Source organism: Monodon monoceros, unplaced genomic scaffold (genome assembly GCF_005190385.1).
Source record: "Monodon monoceros isolate NGI ecotype Baffin Bay Population unplaced genomic scaffold, NGI_Narwhal_1 Super_Scaffold_16, whole genome shotgun sequence".
NCBI classification, from domain to species: Eukaryota; Metazoa; Chordata; class Mammalia; order Artiodactyla; family Monodontidae; genus Monodon; species Monodon monoceros.
In genome coordinates, this window is record NW_021703772.1 from 7270162 (window position 1) to 7298148 (window position 27987).

Genomic DNA, 27987 nt, shown 5'->3' on the forward strand with positions numbered 1-27987 from the left:
TCGCCCCTACCTTCCAAGCTCGCCCCGCGAGCTGGCGGGATGTGGCCAGACGGCGAGGAGGGGGCGGGAAGACGAAGGCGCAGCTCGCCGGCCCCCACCCATCCTGCCCTCCTCGTCTCCCCTGCCGGGGCAGAGCCGCGGCAGAGGAGGGAGGCGCGGACCTGGCCGGCGGTCCCGGGCAGCAGTCGGCGCCCGCGGGCCCTGGGTCGCACCCAAGGCCAGGCTCCCCCGCCCGGCTGCCGCCGGGCCTCGCCCCCGCCGCGCGCGCGCCCCACCCGCCTCCCCCGTTGCTGTGGCAACGCCGGGAGCCTCCAGGCGCGCGCCGGGACGCCTGCTGGAGCTCTTGGCAGCGGCGGCGGCAGCGGCGGCGGCGGCAGCGGCGGCGGCAGCGGCAGCTCCGGCTCCAGCTAAGCGCGCTGCGACCCTGCTCCGAAGACCGCTCGTCGCCCCCCGCCCGGCTCCGGGTCCCCAGCGCGGTCCCCGACCCGGCCCCAGAGCCTGGCTGGCTGCCGGCCCCCATGGAGCTGCTGGCCGCAGCCTTCAGCGCCGCCTGCGCCGTGGACCACGACAGCTCCACCTCGGAGAGCGACGCGCGCGACTCAGCGGCGGGACACCTCCCTGGCAGGTGAGGACGAGCGGCCGTCCCGAGCCCTGCGCGCCACCACTGCGCGCCTGTGGCCCCAGCTTGCGTCCCTGGTCGGGGACGCCTACCCGAACTGCCTGTCCCGCGCCCCCCGCCCTGCGGGCCCCGCAGCCCCTCACTCCTCCCGCGGCCCCCATCGTGCCCGCAGGCCGCCTGAGGTCGGGGGGGTGCTCCCCAGCCGGACCGCCGACACCCCTGTCCCTGCCCCGGACCGCCTCTCGCGCCCTCTCTCGGGCGCCCTGGGCGCACGCGTCCCGTTCGGTGGCCCCTCTCCGCGCTGCGTGGCCCTGGGACTGGAGGATCGCTACCCAAAGGGGGCCGGGGGCCGTGTGACAGCGAGCGGCGCGGGGTGCGCAGCGAGCGCAGGGCCCCTGGCCGCTGGACCCGTCCGGGCGGCGGGGCGGCGCCGCGAAGAGGGCAGGACGCGCCAAGTTTCCGACGCCTGCCCGCGAGCTCCGAAAACATGAAGGTTTGGGCGGGCTGGTGTGGGAATGAATTACCCGGTCGCGCCCTGATGCGGTGACAAAAGGGGCCTGTGGGGCCTGCGTGGAAGGGAGCGGCGGCGGTCGCTCGGCCTGGACATCCCGGTCAGGGTTCATCTGGCCAGGGCCGCCTGTGCGGACGCCTCTCGCGAGCTGGCCGAGGTGTGTCGTTGCTTAAAAATAACCGGCTCCTGCCTCTCCTCTCTCTCTGGCAGCGAGTCGTCCTCCACCCTGGGAAACGAGGCCACACCCGAGGAGTGCCCGGCCCTCCCCGACAGCCCCACCACGCTCACCGAGGCCCTGCAGATGATCCACCCCATTCCCTCCGACTCCTGGAGGAACCTCATCGAACAAATAGGTGGGTGTCCCCAGCGGCGACGGGGCGTCACTGGGGGAAACGTTGGTTCCTGGTGGACTCTGAGGGCTCACCCTGCTTGTGGGATGCCCTTGCATTTCCCCTGGACACATGTTTCTGACAAGGAAGGTTACTGACATATTTGGTTCTAAATGGTTCCAGAGGCAAAACTGCCGCGTTTTAATAGTGGCTGTATAATTGGGCTTTAGCAAATGCATTTCTTTCCTGCTCTCTTGGAGAGGTGTGCTTGCCCAGCTCTTTCCTGGGGAGGGCTCTCTGTCCTCTTGTGTCTTCTGCCAGGAAGTCCAGGGGTTAGGTGCGTATGGGCCATGCAGGAGGGGACGCTCCATGCGTACCCCCGCCATCCTCACCCGGGGGCCTGGGGAAGACCTGTAAAGGGAGGGGACCCTGCAGAGGGGACTTGTGGAGACAGTCAGACTGACTGGGGCAATTCAGGAAGGGGTGGCAGTGGCAGACTTTGCACAGAAGAAGGAAAGGTAAGTAGAGAGAAGCTGAGAGCCCCAGAGGCCCCTGGGTTAGGAAGGGAAGCCTGGCTCCACCTGCCTGTCCAGAGCACGGTCAGAAGTGCAGGGCATAGCCCGCGTGTCCAGCTCCTGCACAGCTGCAGTTGAAGCTCTGTGAAAGCAGAAAGTGGATTGAGAAGGCATCCCCAAAACCCGAGCACTCGCATTTAAAAGTCAAAGATTGCTGATGACATCAAACTAGCTCTCACCTTCATCACCAGAGGCGGCCACAAGTGGGTGACGTGGGTTCTTCGGGAATGGTACGGCCTAGAAATCTTTCTGTTCTTCAGGGTTGTCAGAGCAGAAGTTTATTCATTAAATTAAAATTTTGGCTTGAAAATTTTCTTTCCTAAATTCATCATTATTGTTCTCCATCCCAAACACTCAGACGGACATGAAGTGTCTCCAGTGGAAGTGGAGCTTCCATTGCCCCAGGAGACCCATGTTTAGGAGACTTTTGGGGCAGGTTCCCTTTCCCCTGGCTGGGGTTTATTCTGGACTGAACCCTGGGAGGAGCTGAGCCCTTGCAAAGCTGAGGGTGGAGCACACACTGCATCCTGTTAAGCAGTGCTGACTCCAGGGGTATTGTTCCTAGTGGGCCCCCTGCGTGTGGGCTGGGTGGTGATGGTGGTGGCGGCTTTTCCCTTTGTTTGCTGGCGGAAATGGAGAGGGGCTGATCTGAGGACAAACACACCCGAAAATCCCTTTCTTCCACCTCTACCACATTGCCCTTTATGGCGAGGAGGGCCACCTCGGCCTTGGCATGTGCTGGAAGCCTCGAATTCCACCCTCTAGAAAGGGATCCTCTGGCTGAGATCAATGTCAGGACCAGGAAGGAAATCGAGGTGGGAGTGGGGAGATCCGTGCCTCCTCTCACGGAGAGAGAGGCTCCCTTCTGCAGTGTGGGTGTGTGGAGACCTCCTTCCTGGAGAGCCCGTGGCATAAGCTCAAAGCTGGGAGTCGGGAGCTCTGAGCTCTGGTACCTGCTCATCCTGGCCCTCAGTTTCCTCATTTGGTAAACAGTAGAGACTGACATTCTGAGGCTTTTCTCCCACTATCTCCTGGTGTAATGGTGACTATGTGTTTCTGACTCCTGGGCTGGATCCATGGTCGGTGCTCAACAGATGTGCTGAATGACAGCACAGGACCGAGGCTGCCTTCTCACATCCTTCATCATAGACTCGAGGCTTATGCCAAGCAGGTTGCTACAGGAGGCCAGCTGCTTTTAGCTCACCGAATGAAGTGAATTCTTTGCCGGGTATCAGGAAAGGACAACACGTTCCTAAAGACACAGTGGAATTAAGGGGGAAGGAAAGTGGGAAGGCTATATGGGCATCTTGTAGACCACTGTGTTAAATTTTGCAGTGGCTCCCACCCAGGCAAGAACAGAATGATGCCAGGACTATGCATGATGTGGTATACAGCTGTCATTGTAGTTGGTGGTGGCCCTGAAGATCATAGACCCTGAGACCCTGTGACTGTGTGTGTGCACACGTGTGTGTGTGTGCTGTGGTTGTCTCTGGCACCTAACAACTGCTTGGTGCATAGAAGGTGCTCACTAAAAATAAATGAATTCTCTGCCCTTTAGAAGTTTCTAGCTGAAGGATTCAAAGAAAAAAATTATTCCCTTCCGAAGGTGAGATTTTGAAGGACTCCAGGAACTTATCCTCCTTCTGCAGGGTAGCTCAGCCAACCTGATATAGATCATTTTAATTAGGAGAGATGGGAACTGAGCCTTCTAATTCTGCACGAATATAATACCAGGTGCCAGCTTTTACAGGTAAAATCAATTTTGATTACTGAATGTACAAAAGAGAAAATAGAAAAACATGATATATCAACAGTATATCTCTACTAAAAAAATTTAATCAGATAACATAGCTCCTCAGGTAAGGCTAATAAAAATAAAGAGGTCATGAAAATGGTTACACAGTGTGTCAGATAACTCTTTGTAATCATAGTAACTCCAGGAAAATGCGTGTTTAAATTCATATTCTGAAGACTTCAGAAAGAAGTATGAAGTTTTAAGAAAATGCTAAGATTACTTGTATTGGGAGTCTTTGGCTGAGTGTAATAGAATATCCAGCGCCCCCCCCCCAGAAAAAATGACCTTAAAGAATGAAAGTATTCTATCTCAGTTGACTCAGGAATGAGGTAGGAAATTCTGCATTTGGTTCATTAAGTCAATCAACCACCTAGTTCCTTTCCCTCTACCATTCTCAGCATTTGGGCTTCATATCACAAGATGGCTGCCAGAGCTCCATGCATCACATCCTCAAGCAACCATGTATAAAAACAAAAACAAAAAAAAAGAGCAGTTTGTCTTCAGATGTCTCCTAGGGAGGGACATCTTTTTGAGAAGCCCTTCTTAAAGATGTAAGATGTCCCCTTAGTCTCTTTGGCCAGGTCATGTCACATGCTCATGTCTAAACCCAGCAGTGGCAAGGGGAAGGGAACCATCATGGTAGGCTTTGATCAGTCAGCATTCATCCACTTCCCTGAGCACAGACTAGGTCAGCACCCAGACAAAAGCCCTCCCTGCCAGCTGGGAAGAAGGGCTGTGAGGGGATAGAGGAGAGGCAGCCACAGTGTCTGCCACAATGTGATTTCAGAAATATTACTTTCAACCCAACTACCCACAATGCTGATGTTTTTGTCTCATTTCAGCATATGTATCACATCATCATGTGAGATGTTGGAGATAGCATTTACCCATGATTTACCCATCATGCTGACCCATGATACACACGATGTGCCATGTAGCATGCATAAGCCATATTTTTGAACTTTCAAAAAGATGCCAAATTGGTTAGATATTTTTGAGAAGCTTGGAAACTGCATTTTTAAAGGTGTTCAACTCAACAAATATGTGAGTACCTACTCTGTGGGAGACACTGTGCTAAGCTTTGAAAAGTGAATCCAAGTCAACTCGTGGAATCCTGGTTTCTTTAAACCTCCGTGAAAACAGTATCGGAATCACAGGAGATTAATTGGTTCGATGTTGGCAATAGTAATCATATCTTATGCTCATGACTGAACCGGTTTATGTAGTGACTTTAAACCTCTGTCTTTATAGATCTTCAATTTGGGTTGCATTTAGCATAGATTTAGATTTTCTTTTTCATTCCTTTGTCAGATTAACTCCATGTTGTAATCGCTGGATTGTAACGTAAAATCACAGGATCTTTTTTTTTTGAAGTAAATGTTATACTTAGCATAAAGCCTTTATAATCTAGCATTATAGAATGAAGGAATGAAGGAAGCCAACTAATTTAATCCACAAGGTGATTTATTGAGTTCCTGTTATTTATAAATTATGAATATAATTTATCCAGCCATTTTTCAGAATTTTGAAGATCGTCTGTTTTTTTCCTTCCTTTTTTGTACTGTTTAGATATATTTAACAATTAAAGAAGGAATAATAGCTAATGTTTGTGCTGCATTGCATGAGAAAGTGCTTTACAAGTGGTACACTTATCCCTGCTAGAACTTTCCCGGGAAAGTCATCTTTGTTTTATAGATAGATATATCAAGGGGCCCAACAGCTTTCCCAGGCTCCAGACCAGTCCAGCTGCCCACGGGTTCTCTCCACCTGCATGCCCTTCAGGTGCACCTGGATCTCACCACCACTCCATTCCCCAGTCGGAGCCTCCTCCAATATTCCTCATCTCCTTGAATAGGGCCACCAGACCCCCTTGCCAACTGGTCACCCAGATATCGTTCATGACCCAGCACCAGCCAATCACCAGGACCTGTCTTCTACCTTATAACTGTCCCTGAATCATGCACATGGCCCCATCCCTCCACCACCACTGCAGTTCAGGCCTCCATCATCACTCCCTTAGAGAACTGGCATGGCCTCTTTCTTCCCATCCACGGGCCTCCTAAGATGTAGACCAGAGCTGTTTGCCTGAGGGGCTTCCCTTTTGCCCACAGGATAGACAAAACCCTTGGGGTGACCCTCTTCTCCTCCCAGCCTCATCGCCAGCAGGACCCCCCCCCTTCCTCTCCCCACCCAGCCCTGCTTCCCCTCTCCCTGGGCTGGGAGCCCCCTTGCCACTGAAGCTTTTCTGCTGCTCCTGGTGTGGAGAGAACAACCCTCTGCCCTGCAGCCAGGACATCCAAAATGAATTTTTCCCTGTGGAGATGCTACGTTTTTGCGGATTCCTCTGTACCCCCAAATCTCCTTGGAGACTTAGGCTGCAATTATTTCAGGTCAGGGAAGTAAGTCTGAAAGTGTGAAAGCAAAAAAGGAATGTTTCCCTTTTGAATCATAAGGTTGATGAAATATTGGCTTTTTCCTTCAAAATGAGAATTTACAGCTATTCCCATTTCACCAATGAATATACTTGAGTTTTAATATTGAAGCATTTAGGCTTTGAGAAGCATTGGGATACTGAAACATAACTGGGACATTTCCATGAGTCGACATTTCCATCGACTCTGCACACATTGGTTATTAACACGTCAAATTCTGGATTCTTGTTGTTTGCTAAGTATGTGTGTGAAAAGCATATATTTTTGTGACTGGATTTTGAATCTGTTCAGGGATTTCTTCATTCTTTGTTGAAAAAAAAAAAAAACTCATGCACGCTGATCCTTCCCAAGAAATGAAGACAGTGGTAGTTTGTTCAGTGATAGAGCCTTTTCTGAGACCTGTGCGGTTCTGGCTTTCTTTGTATTTTCACAGGCAGAGCATCAGCCCTTGATAGGAGTCCAAAGCTTTGACTTAGTGATTCAAAAAGATCTTCCTCTGAAATCTTTTTCATGTCAATACAATTCCATTTGATTTCAGGGCTCCTGTATCAGGAATACCGAGATAAATCAACTCTCCAGGAAATTGAAACCAGGAGGCAACAGGACGCAGAAATCCAAGACAATGCTGATGGGTCCCCGGCCAGTGCGGAGACCCCGGAGGAGGATGAAGGGGAAGAGGAGGAGCCTGCAAGCCCACCGGAGAGGAAGGCTGTGCCCCAGATATGCCTGCTCAGTAACCCACACTCGAGATTCAACCTCTGGCAGGATCTCCCGGAGATTCGGAGCAGCGGGGTGCTGGACATCCTCCAGCCGGAGGAGATCAGGCTGCAGGAGGTAATGGGCTGCCCTAGGGTGGGAGCATCTGATCAGAACGTACAGGGGTTTTAACCAATGTGGGTGAGCCTTCTTCTGAGGGGTGAGACTCCCTGGCTGGTTCACCAGAGGAATTTCTTGCAGGGTACATCCATCCAGAACATGCAGGAAAATTCACAGGCAACAAAAAGTACCCAGTTACCTTCTAGGATAGCTCAACCCCAGTACTCAGTGTTCTCCACGTTGCTGTTGCGTCAGGTAGTAAGATTGCGTTCTCTGAACCTTTAGTTGTTATCGTGGGGGCATTGCCGTGGCACGCGTGAACACTGATGCAGTAGGTGATGCTGAACTCACTGTGACGGTGAGCTAACTAGTCATCTGTGCTTTACTTTCCACGCACAGTCTTATCCCGCATCTTCATTTTGTAGTCGCTTGAAGCTTGGGTGGGGCTCTGAAAGAAAGCCCTTGGCACCCTCCTGAAACGGTGTGGGAATCTGGGACTTGTGTCTCTCCCACTTCATCCGATGGTCCAGGTAGACCGCCCGTCAGTTAGGCTGAGGCAAGATCACGGAGTCACCTAATAGTTTGTTGCTAGCGAGGAGAAATAAAACATGAATGGCAATAGAAATGAGTAGCTAAGAAGTCTAGCTAAGTGTTCATTTTAGTTGAACCGAGATTGTTTGGGTATAGAGGGGAAATCTGTGGTACAGAGAGACAAGTTGGTCAATAGCAAGGGGAGAGACTGGGGGCGAGAAATGGTGACCCTGCAGGTGTGTGTCATCGTGAAAGTTAAAAGGTGAGTGCAGAGGGAAAAAGTGAGATTTTTTTTTTTTTAACTTGTTCAGTCCAATTCCATCCTCTCTATCCTCTCACGCTCCCTCTCGCCCTCAACCTCCACTCCCCTCCACTCACGTGTTCCTTCAAGCCATGCTTGAACTTGTTCCTATGCAGTCCTGACTCCAGATGTCCTGTCCTTCTTTAACTCTTGGTTCTCCTGCGCGAGATTCTATAGAAAGGCAAAACTGCAGATCGTGTGCACAGGTAATGACCAAGACTGAGACTAGTTCCCGACGAGGGTTATCTAACGCTGACTCGGTTGGTACGATACCTTTGCTCTTCTAGAAGGCTTGATAGCACTCGACTTTTGAAGGGCCACCGAGGTTCACTGTGTCCTGCCCCGCAGACTCAGGAGGGATGGGTTTAACCTCTGATATCACGTGTGACTTGCAAGCGGTGATTTGTAAAGGATGCCACAGTTTTTTTATGAAACTTCTGATGTCAGTAGTGTCTAGTCATCCTGATGGGGCTTATCCCAGCTTCTCACAAAGATACTGGTGAGGGGATGTAAAGAACCACGCACCCACCAGAAGTGAAGATGCATGGTCGGGGGGATCTCCAAGAGGCAGGTGGAACTGGACTGAGGAATGCCACTGAAAGCAATCATGTGGAAGGTGCTGGAAGCCACAGAGAAATCCCCCCACAGATGGCTGTCCACCAGCCACTGACAGAGCCATCACCCCTAACTTTTTGCTTTTTTTTAATCATCCCTAACTTTTTTTCCTTCCAGTTTTATTAAGATATAACTGACACACAACACTGTATAAGTTTCAGGAGTACAGCATAATGATTTGACTTCCATGCATCATGAAATGACCACAAGCAGTTTAGTGAACATCCACCATCTGTATAGATACAACATTAAAGCAATGGAGAATTTTTTTTCCCTTATTTCTCTCTTCCATATGTAACATATATATACCAGCAATCTTAATTATATTTATCGTGTTGTACGTTACATCTTATAACTGGAAGTTTGTACCTTCTAACTGCCTTCATTTAATTCCCCCTCCCCCTCCCCCTTCCCCACCCCCCTGCGCCCCACAGCCTGATCTCCTCTTCTGAGTTTGCTTTTCGTTTTTAAAGTATAATTGACCTACAACACTATGTTAGTTCCTGTTATACAACGTAGTGATTTGGTATTTCTGTACATTTCAAAATGGTCACCTAAACGTTTTGATTAAGTCTAGTTACAATATGCCACCATACAAAGGTATTGCATAGGTATTGACTGTGTCCCCACACTGTACATTTCATACCTGTGACTCATTTATTTTGCAACTGGAAATTTCTACCTCTTAAGATCCCTCACCTATTTCTTTCCTTCCCTACCCTCCTCCCCTCTAGCAACCACCTATTTGTTTTCTGTATCTATTTCTGTTCTGTTTGTTCGTTTTGTTTTTTAGATTCCACATATAAGTGAATCTTTTATACCTGCAAATATAATATTTGTCTTTCTCTGTCTGACTTTTTTCACTTAGCATAATACCCTCTAGGTCCATCCATGTTGTCTCAAATAGCAAGATTTTATTCTTTTTTATGAATGAGTAATATTCCATAGTACATATATACACCATATCTTCTTTATCCATTCATCTATTGATGGGCACGTAAGTTGTTTCTATATCTTGGCTATTGTAAACAATGCTGCAGTGAACATAGAGGTGCAAATATCTTTTTTTTTTTTTTTTTTTTTTGTGGTACGTGGGCCTCTCACTGCTGTGGCCTCTCCCGCTGCGGAGCACAGGCTCCAGACGCGCAGGCTCAGCGGCCATGGCTCACGGGCCCAGCCGCTCCGTGGCATGTGAGATCTTCCCAGACCAGGGCACGAACCCGCGTCCCCTGCATCGGCAGGCGGACTCTCAACCCCTGCGCCACCAGGGAAGCCCGCAAATATCTTTTGACTTAGTGTTTTCATTCTCTTCAGATAAATACCCAGGAGTGGAATTTCTGGATCATATGATACTTCTATTATTAATTTTTGAGGAATCTCTATACTGTTTTCCATATTGGCTGCACCAACTTACAATCCCACCAAGAGTGCATGAGGGTTCCCTTTTCTCCACGCCCTCACCAGCACTTATTACTTGTTGTCTTCTTGATAGTAACCATTCTGACAGGTGTGAGGTGGTGTCTCTTTGTGGTTTGATTTGCATTTCCCTGATGATTACTGATGTTGAGCATCTTTTCATGTGTTGTTGGTCAGCTGTATGTCTTCTTTGGACAAATGTCTATTCAGATCCTCTGCCCATTTTTTAATCGAGTTTGTTTTTTGATATTGACTTGTATGAGTTCTTTGTATATTTTAGATATTAACCCCTTACCAGATACATCATTTGCACATATCTTCTCCCTTTCGGTAGGTGGCCTTTTCATGTTGTTGATAGCTTCCTTCTTTGTGCAAAAGCTTTTTAGTTTGATATAGTCCCATTTGTTTACTTTTGCTTTTGTTTCCCTCGCACTATCCCTAACTTTGACTTTCATATAAAAGGGATTATACAATGCTGTTTCGCACTTGGCTTTTTTCACGCAATATTACCACCGTGGGGCCTTTTTTTATAGTCCTCAAAATAAGGAAAAGCGTCTAGTTTCTGGAGGAATACTTGTTTATTTTTTTACCTTGATAATTAGAGAAATAAATAATTTGGAAAGCTTAGAGATAAACCCCAGTAGAACTTAAAACATGGTATAAACCTTCTCCAACAACAAGCCAAAAGCAGAGAAAGCAGGGATCTTGTAATAAAAGGAAAGCAAACAGTAAAAAAGCACAAAAAACAAATAGCATAAAATAAGGTGGCAGAGACTTCCGTGGTGGTCCAGTGGCTAAGACTCCAAGCTCTCATTGCCGGGTGCCCGGGTTTGATCCCTTGTCAGGGAACTAGATCCCAAATGCCACAACCAAGAGCCGGCGCAGCTAAATAAATAAATTAAATAAATAAATATTAAAAATAAAATAAGGTGGCAGAGTTCATAGCAAATGTATCTGTTATAACCACAAATGTAAATTGCTTAAATCCTCCACTGAAAGGCAGAAATTATCCAACTGATTAGAAAACTAAACCCATGACATTATCATACAGATTACAATTCAGGGCAAGAAAAGTTACCAAAGGGAACAATGAGTCATTTTGTATTGTTAAAGTTTATCACTTTATTTTTTAAAGTTTTAAAATTAAATAAGCTACTCATTAATACATTTTCATTATTTAAAAAATATGCAAACAACGCTCGCTTTTGCAGGCCTTTTCTTGGCTCCTGGGTTCTCACTGGAGGACCAGCTGTGTTCACTTTCTCTCTCCTGGTAAATTACAGTCATAAAGCCCGGTGGGATTTTGGACTTCAGACGCTTGTGAAAACTCTTAAGTGCAAAATCCTTGTAGATCTTTATGATGTTTTCCCCCATATTTTACACTTGTTTATTCAAGAGCAGTTTGATTTTGCTTTTGGTTTTTAGCAACTTGCCTTTAACTGACCTCTTAGAGCTTTCAGCTTACTTTTCATAAAAACAACTCTCTTTGCACTGAAAAGTCTTTAGTTTTTATCAAGTAAGGACGTAATTGCAGAGCAAGTACGACTGGCTCGCATAAGTTTACGGACAAACACGGGGCTCACCGGTGGGGAGAGAAGTGTGCGGGTGGCAGGTGGCGGGCAGCCTGTGCCCGGCTCTCAGCAGGTCTTTGCAGGGCTTTGCAGGGAAGCAGTGCACGTGACCCCGGGCACATGGGTCATGTGGAGCTGGGTTAGGAGAGCTTCTGTGTGCCTGCATCTTCACGCCCGTGGGAGACCACAGCCGTGGGATAGGTGCCCGGAAGTGGAATTGTCGGTGAAAAGTGAAGTGCGTTTTCAATGGTGGTGGATACCACTAGATCGCCATTCAAAAAGGCAGTTCAAATTTCACACTGCGGCAGTGCGAGAGAGGCCATTTTCACACACCCTCCTAACCCCGTTAGCAAACTTCTTGATTTTTGCTCTGATCTGTTGGATGAAAAATCATATCTTGTTTTAACCTGCCTGTCCTTGATGACATAAATTGAGCATCTTTTCATATGCTTATTGGCTGTTTCCATTTCTTTTTCTATGAATTGCCTGTTCTTATCCTTTGCCCATTTTTCTATGAGGTTATTTATGTTTGTCTTCTTGCTTGATAGCGTCTTCTTACATATTACAGATATGATTTGTTTATATGTTTCAAATGTTTTCTCCCACAGTAAAAACATAGGGAGGTGATGTAGCACAGAATTTATGCACACGGCCACGGGAGCCCAACCCCCTGGGTTTGAATCCCAGTTCTGCTACTTCTTAGCTGAGTGACTTTGGGCAAGTCACTTGACTTCTCTGTGCCTCTGCTTCCTTATCTGTAAAATTGAGCTCATACACAGGGTTGTGAGGATCAAATGAGTTAGTACAGATAAAGAGCTGGCAACAGGCTGACAGCCTTCAACAAAAAGTTGTATCTTTTTCCACTTAAAAATCTTTTCTCATTTTTATAGAAAATCTGTCAATCTCTTTACTTATTTAAACCTGATCTTCTGGATGTTGTGTTGTACGATTAGGAAGGCCGTTCCCAAGAGGTGCACTTTGCAATGAAAAGATAACTGTGATGAAGTATCTTGATACGGAAGCCAAACAGAACAGTCTGTCAGAGACATGAGCAGAAGCTGTGGCACACGCTGTACTGTTTCTGTAGGATGGGACATAACAGGGATATAAGGAACCTGAAAACAATGATGCGGTTGACTGAAAATCTTTTCACTGATCTTTGTACTCTCTAAAGCTGCACTGCCCACTTTGGTAGCCCCCTGCCACACGTGGCTCTCGAGCGCTTGACACGTGGCTAGTCCTAATTGAGGTGCACTGTGTGTGTAAAATACACACCAAATTTTGCAGATTTAGTACAAGGAAAAAGAAAGTAAACTATCTTATTAATAATTTTTATATTATACGTCGATGTAATATTCTGGATATATTGGATTAAATAAGATATATTAAAATTTCCCCATTTCTTTTTACCTTTCTTTAATGTGGTCACTAGAAAATTTAAAACTGTGTGTGAGGGCTTCCCTGATGGCACAGTGGTTGAGGGTCCGCCTGCCGATGCAGGGGACACGGGTTCGTGCCCCGGTCCGGGAAGATCCCACATGCCACGGAGCGGCTGGGCCCGTGAGCCATGGCCGCTGAGCCTGCACGTCTGGAGCCTGTGCTCCGCAGCGGGAGAGGCCACAGCAGTGAGAGGCCCGCGTACCGCAAAAAAAAAAAAAAAAAAAGATAACAGGAAAACCTCCAAGCACTTGGAAATCAAGCAGCACATTTCTGTGGAATCCCTGAGTCAAAGAGAAAGTCTCCAGGGAAGTTGGAAATAAACTGCCCCTCTTCATGGATGATATGACTGTGCACATAGATAATCTCAAGGAATCTACAAAAATTCTTAGAACTAATAATAATAATAATAATAATACACACTGGCTAAAAATAACTTAAAGTACAATACCAAGTGCTGGTGTGGATGTGGAGTGACTGGAGCTCTCATGCGTTGCTGGTGGGATTACAAAATGGTACAGCTGCTCTGGAGAACTGTTGGCAGTTTCTCATAAAGTGAAACGTACACTTACCTGCAGCCCAGCAATCCCAGTCCTGGGTACTTACCTAGAGCAGTGTCTCCACAGCACCACTGCTGACATTTGGGCTGGATCATCCTTTGTTGGGGGATGCTCTCCTGTGCATTATAGGTTTAGCAGCATCCTTGGCCTCTGCTACCAGATGCCTGTAGCACCCCTACTCCCAGTCGTGATAACCAAAAATGTCTCTAGACCTCGCTGAATATCACCCAGGTAGCAAAAATAGTTCGTGGTTGAGAACCACTGCCCCAAGGAAACAAAAACCTATGTTCCCACAGAAGCCTGTACATGAATGTTTATAGTAGGTCTGTTCATAGTTGCCCAAAACTGGTAACAACCCAAATGTCCTTTAACAGATAGATAGATAAGCAAACTCTGGAACATTTGTACAATGGCACACCACTCAGTAAGAAAAAGAAATGAACTATTGATACACACAACTCAGATGAATCTCAGAGGCATTTTGCTGAGTGAAAGAGATCAGAAAGGTTACACAGTACGTGATTCCATTTATATGACATTCTGAACATGACAAAGCTATAGGGACAGAGAACAGATCAGTGGTTGCCAGGGGTGAGGGGTAGGGGTAGGCTGTGACTAGAGTGAGAAAGCACAAGGGGTGTTTTGGAGTGATGGAACTGTTGTGTGTCTTGGTTATAGTGCTGGTTGCAAGAATCTATACATGGGTCAAAATTCATAGAACTGTACAGCCCCCAAAAGTCAATTTTACTGTACATTCATTTAAAAACTAAAGCATTGTAAAAAGAGTTAGATGTCTTCATTTTGTTAAGTACTCTCCTGGCCTCTCCCCCAAAATAAAACATAGATCTGCCTCACTCTGAATTAAGGCAAAAATTTACACAAAACATAAGTAAATCAAATCTGGAGATACACTAAAAGAATAACATTGAGCACAGAAATTACTGCAAAGATGGTATATACTCCAAAATTTATCATATTAATTATCATATTAATTATTATCATATTAATTATCATATTAATTATCTTTAATTATCATATCATATTAATCATATCATATTAATGTTATCATAATTATAGGCCATAATTATAGGCCTATCATATTAATAGGCCAGAGGAGAAAAATACCCTGATCTTCAAAGAGGTTCAAAAGGGGAGTAGAACATCAATTTCTAAACAAAACTCAGAAGGATACTCTGAAATTTACAAAGAGTATCTCAGATCTATAACCAGCATATAACCAGCATACTGCTTAATCAAGAATCTTTGGTGACAATAAAGGTGAGAGGACAATGCTTGGTAACTCTGCGGTTGTTCTGGAAGCTGCGGCCAGGGCAGAACAATGAGGAAAGGAACAAGAGACAAACCCATAAAGAAGGAAGGTCAAAACCACCCTTATCTGCCAGTGACAGCTGCCTACTTAAAAATCCTGAGGGGAGTAAAAAATACTGGATCTCATAAGGCAGAGCAGGGAGGTGGTGGATTATAAAATAAACCTGCAAAAATTAGTTGTTTTTGTATACATCAGCAAAACCCAGGTTTCCATCAGTTAGAAAGCTCTATGGATAAGAAAAAGATAAGCACCCTAAAGAAAAATGGGCAAAACAATTCTCATAGAAAAAGTGGCTGGTGATTAAATGAAAAAAGGAAAGAAATCAAACTCACTGGTAACGAAAGAGGTACAAATTAAAGCAACATTGAGGCACCGGCATTTCAAAATGGCAGACTTTTAAATAGAAATATATTTAAAACCTAGCGTTGGGGGGATTTTTAAATGACTTTTCTTGAACACAGCTGATGGAAAGAGTATAGCAATGCTTGTATTAACCCCCTTACAAGAATATGTTTATTTACCGACTAGTGTTTCTGTTTCTAGAAATTTAGCTTGAAAAATAATCAGACGTGTACACGAATACTTAGTAGGCTGTCCATTCAAGCAAAACTTAGGGGAAGAATGGAGGAAGAACCCTAAATGCCCAGTGATAGGGAACTGTTTATTTAGTAAGACAGTGTACAACTATACAAAGACACAAACGTTAAAAAGCGTGTTTTCAAAGAATGAAATGAAATGTTTTTCATTTCAAAGAATGAAAGAATAACATATTGTTTTTAAAATGCAGGATAGAACGTTACGCGTATAGAAGAGTGGGCATAGAAACTAAAGATATTTAATAAATTATATTTTTGTCATTTCCAGTGGATGAGATCAAGATATTTAAGTAAGTTAGGATGACCTAAGAATAACCACGACCACAGGCAGTAGTGAACAGCACAGGGCACACAGGCTTCAATGCATCTCTCTCTGAGTCTTTATAGACTGACTTTTCACATTTATTTTAAAGAGCTTAATGTGAGTTTCTGTCTTCTATTTTGTCCATATCTGGCAATGAACACAACACTGAGAACTTCAGACTTTATGTTCCAAATCAGTGACTTCTGCATCAGATCATCTTTTCATTTATCAGAGCAAGTCGGGCAACTTGTACTGGCAGCTCAATCTGTTGTTGGAACACCTCTTTCTTTAGCTACAAAAGCAGCAGGTCCTAATGAACTACTTTTCACACAAGGCAAAAACCCCCAAATGATGGCCTTTTGGTGGGCCTGAATCTTAATCAGTCACTGAAGAATCAGGATTTAAGAATAAAATTGTGGGGCTTCCCTGGTGGCGCAGTGGTTGAGAGTCCGCTTGCCAATGCAGGGGACACGAGTTCGTGACGCGGAGCGGCTGGGCCCGTGAACCATGGCCGCTGAGCCTGTGCGTCCGGAGCCTGTGCTCCGCAACGGGAGAGGCCACAACAGAGAGGCTCGCGTACCGCAAAAAAAAAAAAAAAGAATAAAATTGTATGTGTTCCACCTCCTTTTTAAAGTAAAAATTAGGCAGCTGAAATTGGAAAGCGTTGTCTTAGATGTTGTGTAGGATTTTCTTGGTTTACTTTTTGTTTTTTAACTTTTTCTGAAGCGCTTGGTTCCCTCCTATTTGGAATGGTTTCTCAGTTACTGTTTCAGGACACAATGGTTTGAGAAAATAAGTAGACAGATATTCAAATTACAAAGTTAGGAAGGGGGCAGCTGGGGAAGGGTCAGGCGTTCAAATGGGGGAGGTGGGGACAGTCACTACGACAAACCGACAAACCATGAGGCAGCGCTTGACTCTCGCCACAGCTGACACCGTGAGAAACAAAGGGGAAGCTGGAGGTGCTGACCCAGCACTGTCCCTGGAGCAGTCGCTCCTGACGCTGGCCTGGGTGGTGTCCCCAGATCAGATAAAGACGGACTCCACATGGTCCCCGATCTTGGGGGGCTGGCTGTGCACAGCTCGAAAAATGAGCCGGGAATGATATTTTGAGCATCTCCATGGAAACAAGGCTACATGTACACTCCTGAGGGGCGGTCCACCCAGGCTGGCACTTGTGGTGGCACCGCCCCTACGTGCCCGAACTAGACTTCCAGCCTCGTCCCCCTGGGAACGAGGAGGGAGTGACTTCCCAGGGAGCTAGCAAGTTTGGATATAACTCACAGTCTGAGTGTGCTCAGCTTCTGAAATCAGAGTTGTATTTTTGTTGTTTTTCAACTTGTTTTCACAACTTAGAACTGAAATATACTTATATTTTTTTTCCAAAAGAAAGCAGTCCATTTTAGAAGGAAATTACTTACGGTTTTTAACATGATATACTTCTATCAGAAAATTGAATCGTGATTATTTTATTTACCAACCTTCATTGAATCATATATTTCTCTCTGTAGGATAAACCCTAACAATTCAGCAAATTAATCCCAAATTCAGAGGGGGCAGGGATCTTTGCCCCATGCTTTAAGGTGGACAGGAGCCATCACCCAAAATATCAGATAGCCCCTCTTCTATTTGATTTAGAAAGCAAGCACCTATACCTACTTTAGCAAAGTGACAGTGTTACCATTTATCATTTTTAAAGTAAATCTTTTGGATAAATAATTTATGCACCTGATATAAACTTGAAACAGAGCAAACAGAATTACAGCGAAAATAGTTCCCCCCGCCAACCCCTGGCCCTCAGGGCCAGTATGTGTGTGCTTGTGCGTGCGTGTTTGTGTGTGTTACACAAGTGGTAAACTCTATGTACACTGCTGTGTGCCTTGCTTTTTTTTCTTAGCAAAATGTTTTGACAGTATTTCCAGATCAGCCCAAACAGAGTTCCCCATTCTTGTTTTTCTTTTCTTACTTTTTTTTTTCTAGTTTTATGGACCTCCATTGTTTATGATGTTCCATAATTTATTTAACCAGTCCCCTGTTGATGGACTGCAACTAGAAATGTTGTGTATCAAGGATGTTCATTGCAGCATTATTTTTAGTAATAAAAGACAGATCTGTGCAATGGAATACTATGGGAATTGCTAAGTGGAACTGTTGGGTTAAAGATTACATACTTTTTAAATTTTGAGAAGATACTGCCAAGTTGTCTTCACACTTCAGCTGTATGAGAGGGTGCTGGTTCCCTATCACCAATGTGGTACAGCATCCAATGTGTTTATCTTGACCAGTGTGCAAGATCATAAATGATACTGTGTTGTGGTTTTACTTTGCATTTCTCTTGTTGTGAATGAGGCTGGGCATCTTTTCAAGCATGTGTCTTTTAAACTTTATGTCTATTTTAGTGTGTACTTTTTTGTAAGTTATCTTATTAACCAGGTCATCTTGAGAAAACGTAACAATTGGCTTGTGATGTGTGTGAGCTTGCCAAGGCTTGGGTTTGGGCAGCTGGTGGTGTGGAGGCACATTGGGCCCCCCAGGGCCTGCATGCCAACTCACATTTAATGTGTGAACCCTAGTTTCACAGCAACCCCGGGACTAGTTGTCATCACCCTGGGTGACGCTGAGGCCCCGTGGCCCCCGTGGAGGCCCCTGGTCTTGGCACTTCTTGCATTTCCCGCACTGACTAGAGACCACACTGCAGCAGAGCCTGGGCTCTGGAACTGACTCCATCGTAATTATTCGAGGATGAGAGAGAGGCTCTAGGGGCTGCTTCTTAACTAAAAGCCTTTTCAGAGTCACTTCTGTCCACTCTAATGCCTCTGGGGTATGAATTACTCTTCTAGCCACAGAAGTGAGGAAAGATTTGTTAATGGACAGTAGGATCACGTGGCAAGCAAGGTCTGGCAGAGCGAGGATGCAGATCCACCCAGGGTGGCCGCTGCTGGCAGCAGAAGGGCTCAAGGCCCAAAGCAGAGAGCAGACGCAGCCTCTGACGGAGGACACCGCTCCCCGGCTCCAGCTGACACCCCCAGAGGAGAGGTGAGGCAGCTCGCCTCAGTGGCTGGGGCAGCCTCAGGCCCTCGGGGGCCACGGGTTTGTCTTTGGGGTCTGTGGTCTACACAGGGGCTGAGCATCTTGAGCACAGGGCTCAGCCTACAGCCAACCAAAGTGGTCCTAACTCCCACCAGCACAAGGGCACAGAGCCTGGACTGTGACGTCCCATGGCCTCTAAGGCAGCCTGAGCCCGAGGAGGGACCCCCCCCCAAACCCCTTGGCATTCTGACCCAGCTTTCTGTCCATCTCCTCCCACCCTCCAGGCACTAACAGCGAAGTCCGGCAGCGGGCAGGTGCCCTAACGCTTAGCACTCAAGGTGATAAGTGCGAAAGAAAGGTACCCGGGGAGGCTTTGGGGCTGGGGGCCCCCAGCCCTGGCACCAGGGGTCCTCAGACTCTGCCATGCCTGAGAACGACCTGGGGATCTTGTTAAAGGACGAGTTATGCCGGGCCCTGGGGAGGTTCCTGGGAATCTGCATTTTCGCAAACACCTGTGGTCGCAGGACCAGGCTGAGAAATACTGGGGGTTTTTTTTCCTTTTTGCCTGGCTAAGTCTTATTGGCTCTTTGACTCTGACAGCCCATTCTGGAAGCCTTCTCTGGCTGCCTGCCTCCCCATCTCCCCCTGCCATGGCAAAGCCCCCTCCCACTCCACCGTGGGCATCACTGCAGAGCTGTCATTGGCTGTGCCCAAGCCGCCTCCTCCCTGGTGTGTCTGTGTCCGTCTGTGTCCCCAGCATCAAGCCGAGCCACTACCTGGAGGTGGCTCTGGGCACATGTCTGTGGAATGAGTGAGGTGGGGAGGGCAGGACAGCATCACGGACCCCAGCCCCCCAGCAGCTGTGGTCTTCTGAGCCGGCGACCTCCCAGGGGCAGGGATCAGCTCTTGGTCATCTCGGGAATCCCCAGTGCCCGCAGCCCCCAGCGCCCAGCTCTTGGGAGGTACTCAGCAAACATTTGGAGTTTCCTGGGTGCTGCACCCAGGCCAGGCCTTTCAGGAAGCCACCTGGTAAAGGAGATGGGACATCGGACATTCAGGCCAGCAGGAGCCAGGAAAGGAGGACGAACGACGGGCACAGCTAACAGTGTCCTTGTAAAGAGACACAGACGGCCCCGAGGAGGACAGGTCTGGGAGCTGAGCCTTTGGGTGGAAGTTGTGAGTCGTGGGCACGACTCACCCACCTGTACGACTCATCGACCCAACGCCAGGCCTGGTTCGCATTTGAGCACTGGGTTAGAGGTTTTCTCTTAACAAACTTATTATCAAGCATCTACTTGAAAGCACCATGTAAAGCTAAAAAGATGATCAAGAACCTGGAAAGAACCTAGGGTGGGAAGGAAGTGGCTTCTGCATAAATAACAGCAGACCTAGACCGACCTGCAAGGAGAGGGGCTGCCAGCCTGGCGCCACCGCAGGCCTGCAGGCTCACGGGAAAGCCTGCGCATTTCTGTGGAAGGGCGTCTCTAGCAGGGCGGTCAAGACACAGAGCCCTGAGGTCAAAAGGATGGGGTGTGAACCGTGCTTTTGCCACTCACTCGCTGTGTGGCCTCGGCACTGTCACCTGCACAGTGGGGACAGTTGGGGGACCTCCAGGATTGCAGCGAGGATGGAGGGAGGTGGCGCATTGGAAGTGCTCAGCGTTGCACCAGGCACGGGTTAGGAGCTGGACAATGACAGCTCTTACCACTATTTGCCCACTGGTGCCATTTATCTCCGATAACCCTGCGCAGACAAGGTGGAGAGAACAAGGACATTTATGGCCACTGTTTACCAATGACGTGTCCCACCCATCCATGTGTCTCAGACAGGAAGGTACTGACTAAGAGAGAAATGGAACCAAGAGTTTCCTCGATTTGGAGAGAAAGTGATGCCCAACCTGGCAAAGGGGCATCGGGGAGGGCTCAGCAGATCTTGCAAAACAGCCTTTTCTCCCCAGTGTGATTTTCTGGAAGCAGTACATGCTGTTTCACAGAATATTGATGAACAGTCATCATTCTGGTCACCTCCCCAGTCACCTGGGAGCCTACTGCAGAGAACGTCTCCTTTCTCTGGACTCTGGTCCCAGGCCTCGTTTACAGCAGTTTGGAATAATGTCTAACGTTGCCTTGTTCCTTGAGGGATGTGTGTCCTGTGTCAGGAGGGGCCCCCCGCCCTCACCCTCCAGTCCCATGATCTGGGCCGCCATAACAGAATACCTCAGACTGGGTGGCTAACCCACAGACATTTATTCTCATAGTTCTGGGGGCTGGAAGTCCAAGATCAAGGTGCTGGCCGGGTTGGTTTCTGGTGAGGCCTCCCTCCTTGGTTTGCAGGTGGCCACCTTCTCACTGTGTCCTCACATGGTCTTTCCTCTGTGTATGTGCATCCCTTACACAGAGGTGTGAGGTGTCTGTCCCTCTTCTTGTAAGTTCACCAGTCATATTGGATTAGGGGCCCACCCTTATGAGCACATTAACTGTAATTACCTCTTCAAAGGTCCCATCTCCAAATGCAGTCACATTGGGGGTTAGGACTTCAACATGTGAATTTTGGGGGACACAATTCAGTCCATAACAGGTGGGAAAACGCAGGCTACCTGAGAAGATCCTTTCTGTACATCTGCTCAGACAAGAGCTTAGTCCCGGCCACTGCCGACACTCTGTCCTGGAAGGAACCTGGGATGCAGGAAGAGGTGAAGGTGCCTCCTGGGACCCTTAGGGGTAAGGGGATGCTTTTGCTTCCCAGCTCTGCCAGTGACACACCAGACAACAACAGTAGTGAAGGGAGGTGGTAGGTAGCGTCTGTCCTCTGTCAGCCCGCTTTTGTCTCTGACCCCTGGTGACTCAGGCCACACCACAGCATCATAATAAAGGTTATGGCATCAAAGACCGCTGTGAAGCATTGACACCAAGGCCAGGAAGCTGAAACCAATCCAAATCGGGATAGAATGACCACACACGGGGTCCACAGAGAATCTGAACTGTAAGGTGGAGACGGTGCAGGTAAAGAAGGCAAAGGACTGTTCAGCCTTGAGCGTCGCTGACGCTGTAGGGAGGAAGGACCCACACACCAATGGGGGCGCCACACACCAATGGGGGCGCCACACACCAATGGGGGCGTCAGGGTGGAGCGTGGAGGTCGATGATGTGAGCTGCCTGCCCGGACCGTGAGGACCCGCGTCAGAAAATGAGATACCACAGGCTGAACTGTCTTAGATCACAGGAAATTGTGGGTCAGTAAACTGAGTTCTTAATGGACAGCGCTCTTTGTGTGTTAGGGGCTGTTTTTTTCACTTTCTTTGATCAGAAGCAGCCTTTGCTTGGTGTCCTGGCTTCCTCTTTCATCCCCTTGCTGATGGGTCAGGGGTCTCCCCTGTTTCTTCAAATGCACTGCTTGACTAGGGTGGTCCAGGTGGGCCTGACCCAGGGCCACTCCAGTCCCAAGGCTGCGTGAGGGCCCTGAACCCAAACAGCACCGAGGCCTGGGCTGCATCAGGAGAGGGGTCCTGGTTCTGTGCGTCTGTGGGGCATCTTCTGTTCCGTGGGGTGCGGGGCTGGCCTGGGGTCTGCAGGCTCGGAAGTTTCTGGACTCCCCCGGGGAAGGGGAGATGCTCACCGACCAAAGCTGAACCCTCTCAGCTCATGAGACTGTGGCGATGGTCTCAGCTGGAACTCCGGTGATTTCTCTGATACATTGTTTCCTTTTTTTGGAGAAAAGTCTAAGTTTACTGAGAAAAATCTAATCCATTTCTTCCCAAGCCTGTGGGGAGACAGGCATGGCTTCTCATCCACAGGCCGGTGGGGGAAGCGGCAAGAGCACGTGCGGAGCCCAGGAGCGTCGAGCAGCCCCGGGACTCCGGAACGCAAGGCTGTGTGGTTCTGGCCCACACGGCGGCCAGCAGGGTAGACTTAAGACTGTGCGCAGAAGCCTGCTCTGCCCCCACGTGACTCCTCTACTGGCCTGGCCGCCAGGCCCCTCCCCCAGCTCCCTCTCCACCACCCCTCTCCCACCTCCACCTGGTGTCCACACCCCTGCTCTGAACGGGTCATACTTTGGCACTCACACCCAGTGGCACCTCCTGGTACAGGCCCTCCTTGACCCCTCTGGCTGGAGCTCCATCTGTGAAGCACTTGAGGTCCTGTGAAGACGACACACGGATGTCGGATGGATTACGGCCCCGGACATCTGCCAGGTGCTTTGAGACAGGCCGGCCCCAGCTGGGCCTTTCCTCTGGGGACTGTGGTCCTTATTCTGCACACGTGGGAACGGAGGCTTAGTGGGATGAAGCAATTCTCTGGCTAACTCCAAGGCCAAAGCCTTGACAGCTCTGCTCCTCAGCGGCCTGTGGTGGACACCAGGCCCAGCACGGCCCTCACTGGCTGCAAAACCACCTGGACTGGCCCCTCGAAGAAAGGTCCAGAGCTGACCGGGTCTTACCCTTGGCAAAGAACCCAGGAGGGAGTTGGGCTTAGTAGTAGCGGGGTTGGAAAAAACCCAGAAAGCGTAACATGACTGTTGGCGGATACCAAGCGAAATAATCCAGCACTAAGCACCGGTGGGAGACCAAGCTGTGATTCAGGAAATTCGGGTCAGTCCAACCGAGCTCCCGAGGATAACGGTCCTGTGTGAGCCCTGCAACCCGACGGTGGGCAACGCGGGGCCTTAGCCAGCCCGGCCGCAGAGCAGTGGCTGCTTTCACCAAGGAGGGATTCCCTGCGGTAAGTAACTCACACACACAAACCGACGTATACGCACTCACGCACACACAGTCACACACGTATATACACACTCTCATGTGCTCACACGCATCTCTTCCCGTCTGCTCGTAGCATCCCTCACACCCAACGGGATGCATTTTACTCCTGTCTGCTCTGCCTTCACTGCCCTGGGATGGAAGCAGGGAGTTTGCCGTGTTCACGGAGGAGGAGTGCCGGGTGCCTGGACCAGTGCTCGTCAGCGTTTGCGGACGAATGAATGAACGAATGAATGAACGAGTGAGCAGGGCCTCGACCCCTGTCGGCTCCACACACCGTGCATAGGCTTGAATGACTGAGGGTAAAAATAATATTGATGAGGAAAGGACGACCATATTGATGTGGCAAATAGTTTGACATATAAAGTAAAGACAAACACCCTGGAAAACAAAAATCCACGGGTGACTAGTTGCCTATAAACGGAGAAAGAGGGGGTGAGGTTGTGGCGAATGGGCACAGCCGGGATCAAGGAGCAGTGATTCAGGCCCAACGCCCGCTGCGTGTCAGCGGCTGAGAGGCCCGCCTGCCACTGCCCGGCGGCCCCCGACCCCTCATCCTCCCGGGGGTCAGGGTGGTGATGCTCTCAGGGGTCTGGGCGCCTTTCCCACGTGTGATCCCACAGCTGTGCGTCACAGGCGTCGCTCAGGGAGACGTTTGTCTGCGGGGCTGCGTCCTGGGCACGGTGGTGTTTTCCTCTCTCAGTGCTGCAACACTCGTCTGTCTCGGTTTGGGGTGTTTTGTTTTGCTTCTTTTAGTTACACTTGCTTAGAACTTGCAAGCTGTAATGGCCTGACGTTTTCTTAAGAAACTTAAATTTAGCAGCGGGAAAGTGATTTTTGTTGTCAGCATCTGTAACAGAGATGCTTTCAGGAACTTCCTGCCCAGCGCGGTCTCAGCCTTACCCGGCAGGGCTTGGCTGGACGTTGGCAGAACCGAGGGTGGGGCCTTCCGTGCCGAGGCCTCAGCTCTGGCGTGAGTGAGGCCAGCGGGATGTGCTTTGTGTTTCGTATCTTTAAGCAGACCAAGCATCTCGGGGACAGTTACAGAGAGGCCGCCAGCTTGTTTCAGGGCCTCCTCTCACTGTCTTGAGTGAGGCACAGACACTAGGGGACCGGTGGGCTCTCCTCTGATGGTGGCCCACGGTCTGTCATTTGTGGGCCACCCTGGAGTGAGCTCCCAACTTGCAAATAGGTCGCTCATTTTAAAGTGCTCTGCCAGGTTGGCTGTGGGTCTGAGCTTTGCGGGGAAGCAGCAGGCCAGGACACCTGCAGACGCCATTGAATCCCCGCTCTGCCTGCGCCTAAGTCAGCAGGGGTGGGTACTGGTGGGCAGAGCCCAGAACTTGGAAAAACCTTGGATTGAACCTTCCACACCCTTCAGCAGTAACTCTGGGGCATTGCTTAACCTCTGCATCTGTTTCCTTTTAGTGAAATGCGAACTTCTGTACGTCCTTCCTGGGGGACCAGTGAGGATGGAACGAGAAGGCGCCTTGTGTGTCTGGAACACATGCTGGTCCTCCCTCCCTCTTCCCTTCCCTATCTCCCTTCCTTCGACCATCCTTCCTAGCCCCGGCAGCACTAGCTTTCGTGGCCAGAGCCTTGAGCCCTGCCTGGGTCAGGGTTCTGGCCAGTGGGAGGATGGAGGACCCCAAAGGGGGTGAGATGTGGGGTGGTCGGGACGCTGGGAAGGGACCAGGGCCCCCTACACTCATCGCTGTCCCATCTCCCAGCGCTCCTCTGTCTGTGTTGTTTCCTGGGGCTGCAGTAAGAAATTAGCGCAAACTGGGTGGTAATTTATTCTCCCCCAGTTGTAGAGGCCAGAAGCCTGAAATCAGCGTGTTGGCAGTTCTGCCTCTGTCCGCTTCCGGTGGCTCCCGTTCCTTGGCTTGAAGCAGCATCACTCCAGTCTCTTCCTGTGTCCTCACATGGCCTTCTTCCCTGTGTGTCTGCCAGATCTCCCTCTGCATCTCTCCTGTAAGGACACCTGTCATTGGATTTAGACCCTCAATCCAGGATGGTCTCCTCACCTTGACATCCTTCACTTACATCCACAAAGACCCTTTTGCCAAATAGGTTCACGTTCACAGGTGCTGGAGCTTGGCATGTGGACACAGCTTTGGGTGGGCGCACAATTCATCCCACTACACTGTCCCTTCTGGGCAGCCACCGTGGGCCCAGACCTGAACCCACCCTAAGCTGAGGAACAGCAGAGAGAGAGGGGGGAGAGGAAGGTGAGGGTGGTCCCAGGGTGGTCTCAGGAAGGGTCATGGGTTTGCTTGAGAGTAAGGAAGGAGGGTGAACCAGCAACTACTGCCCTCGCCTCACAGATGACACGTAAGGGAGCAGGGGTCCGGTTAGTTTGCTGTTTCATAGACTCAATAATGAGGTGATAAGCATGATGGAGAATGAAGGCGCCTCCAAAAAGCTTATCAGATTATGGATTTCTTTCTCTGTCTTCTTTCTCTCTTTCTTTTTTCAAAATGAAAATTGCTTTATCAATTACATTATAAAATAAGACCATGAAAGAAACAATATATGCTCATTCTTCAATTTTTAGACAGTTGAAAGGGTAAAAAGAAAAGAGTAAAAGTCACCCCCAGACTCCACCCCCTACTGACACCTGTGGTTGACATTATGGCCTGTTTCCTTCCAGACATTTTTCTGGGCATTTAGAAGTGGGGTCCTTCTACTGCTGACTCTCTCACCCATTCCGCACCAGGAAACAGTCCTGAGTCACCCGTAGCAGCTGTTGGGAATCCAGCGGATGGCTGGCCCCTCGTGTTTGACCTTGTTCCGTACTCGGACACGAGGCTATCTCCGACTTCACTCTTGTGAGAGGGGCAAGCGGTCTTGGCCGCAGATGGCAGCGCCCTTGCCAACGCAGACCCCGACAGCAGTCTTCCTTCACTTTTAAAACCTTTGCATCTGGGGACTTTCCCTGGTGGTCCAGGGGTTAGGACTCGGTGCTTTCACTGCAGGGGCCACAGGTTTGATTCCTGGTCGGGGAACTAAGATCCCGCAAGCCGTGCATGGCAGCCAAAAAACTAAACTAAAATAAAACCTTTGCATCTGAGAGCGGGGGGAGACGAGTCTTAGGTGCTGACCGCTGGCCCTCCTCACGTCCCAGGCCATGTTCGAGCTGGTGACTTCCGAGGCCTCCTACTACAAAAGTCTGAACCTGCTGGTGTCCCACTTCATGGAGAACGAGCGCCTGAAGAAGATCCTGCACCCGTCCGAGGCACACATCCTCTTCTCCAACGTGCTGGACGTCATGGCCGTCAGTGAGAGGTGAGCCTCCGCCCGGGTCCTCGTGGGGCCCCTTCCTGTCCCTCCTCCTCGCCTGGGGCACGTCCAGGGCTGGTGGCACTGCCTGTTACTCTGGCTTCTCTGCTTTTGTAGCTTTGGAATTTTCTGTAATAAGATGTAACTAAATACATAAATCCAAAGATCTCCCAGCAACGAGGCCCGTCGCGTTCCCCTGGACAGGACGGCTGCCTGCAGGTCCCCCCCGGCCACGCAGGTGCTCCGTGTGTCTCCCACAGTCAGGCACATCAGTGGCGGGTGTCACGACCTAGTCCTGGGGTGTCCGTGTGAGCTGCTCTTTATCCTGACCTCACAAGGCCCTGGCTTGGTGCGTGCAGGGCCTGAGACCCTCTGAGGGCCAACGCGGAGCGCGGTCCTGGATTTACACTTTCTCTTCTCCTTTTGCGTGGTGTTAGCAAGGGTGTGTGGAGGTGGCGATTGGGACTGTACTTCTTTTGCCTAAAGAAGGATGGGATGAGCTTAAGTGGAGGAGGAATAGACATCTATTGACTGATTATTGCAAAGAAGAAATGAACTCCAGTCATTCCGTTAGGATAAAAGATCCATTTCCCGTTTTCACTGTAGCCTGGGGAGGTTTGCAGCTCAAAGTGCAGAACTCAGCTTTTATGAGCTGGTCCGTCCCCGCCTGTTCAGATGTGAAGTAGCACGCGGGCAGCAGCAAACCCACACCCGTGTGTGGCTCTCCATGGACCCTCCTGAGTCGGTCCCCCTCCACATGGACACCCCACCTTTCCGTTTGCAGCCCCCAGATCCTCGTGGCAGCCCCCCACCTGGTAGGCTCAGGAAGGCGAGAGCTGACTGAGACCAGAGCAGCCTCGGAGACGCCTCCGTCTCTGCCGCTCACCCCCACTGGGGGAGGGGTGTCTATTTATTTTTGTATTTATTTATATTTTATTATGGAAAATCCCAAGCACGCAGAAGTAGAGACACCAGAGTAGCAAGCCCACGCTTCAGCATCTAGGTTCACCCACGGGATTGTTCTGAAGCAGATCACCATCGTCATCTCACTTCAACTGTAAACGCATCAGTATGGACGTAAAAGATGAGGTCTCTCCCTTTTAAAAATGCTCCTAGGGCTTCCCTGGTGGCGCAGTGGTTGAGAGTCCGCCTGCCGATGCAGGGGACACGGGTTCGTGCCCCGG

General features: G+C 49.3%; 1 protein-coding gene across 1 annotated transcript in view; it reads left to right on the top strand.

Annotated features, from left to right (window-relative positions):
• Positions 1-27987, top strand: part of NGEF (neuronal guanine nucleotide exchange factor) — a 111443-nt gene that overhangs the window by 71079 nt on the left and 12377 nt on the right. The window contains exons 4-7 of the mRNA XM_029225613.1: positions 1341-1483; positions 6800-7095; positions 26649-26809; positions 27588-27618. Coding sequence (XP_029081446.1) covers positions 1341-1483; positions 6800-7095; positions 26649-26809; positions 27588-27618 — 631 coding nt within the window. The remainder of the gene's footprint in view (positions 1-1340; positions 1484-6799; positions 7096-26648; positions 26810-27587; positions 27619-27987) is intronic.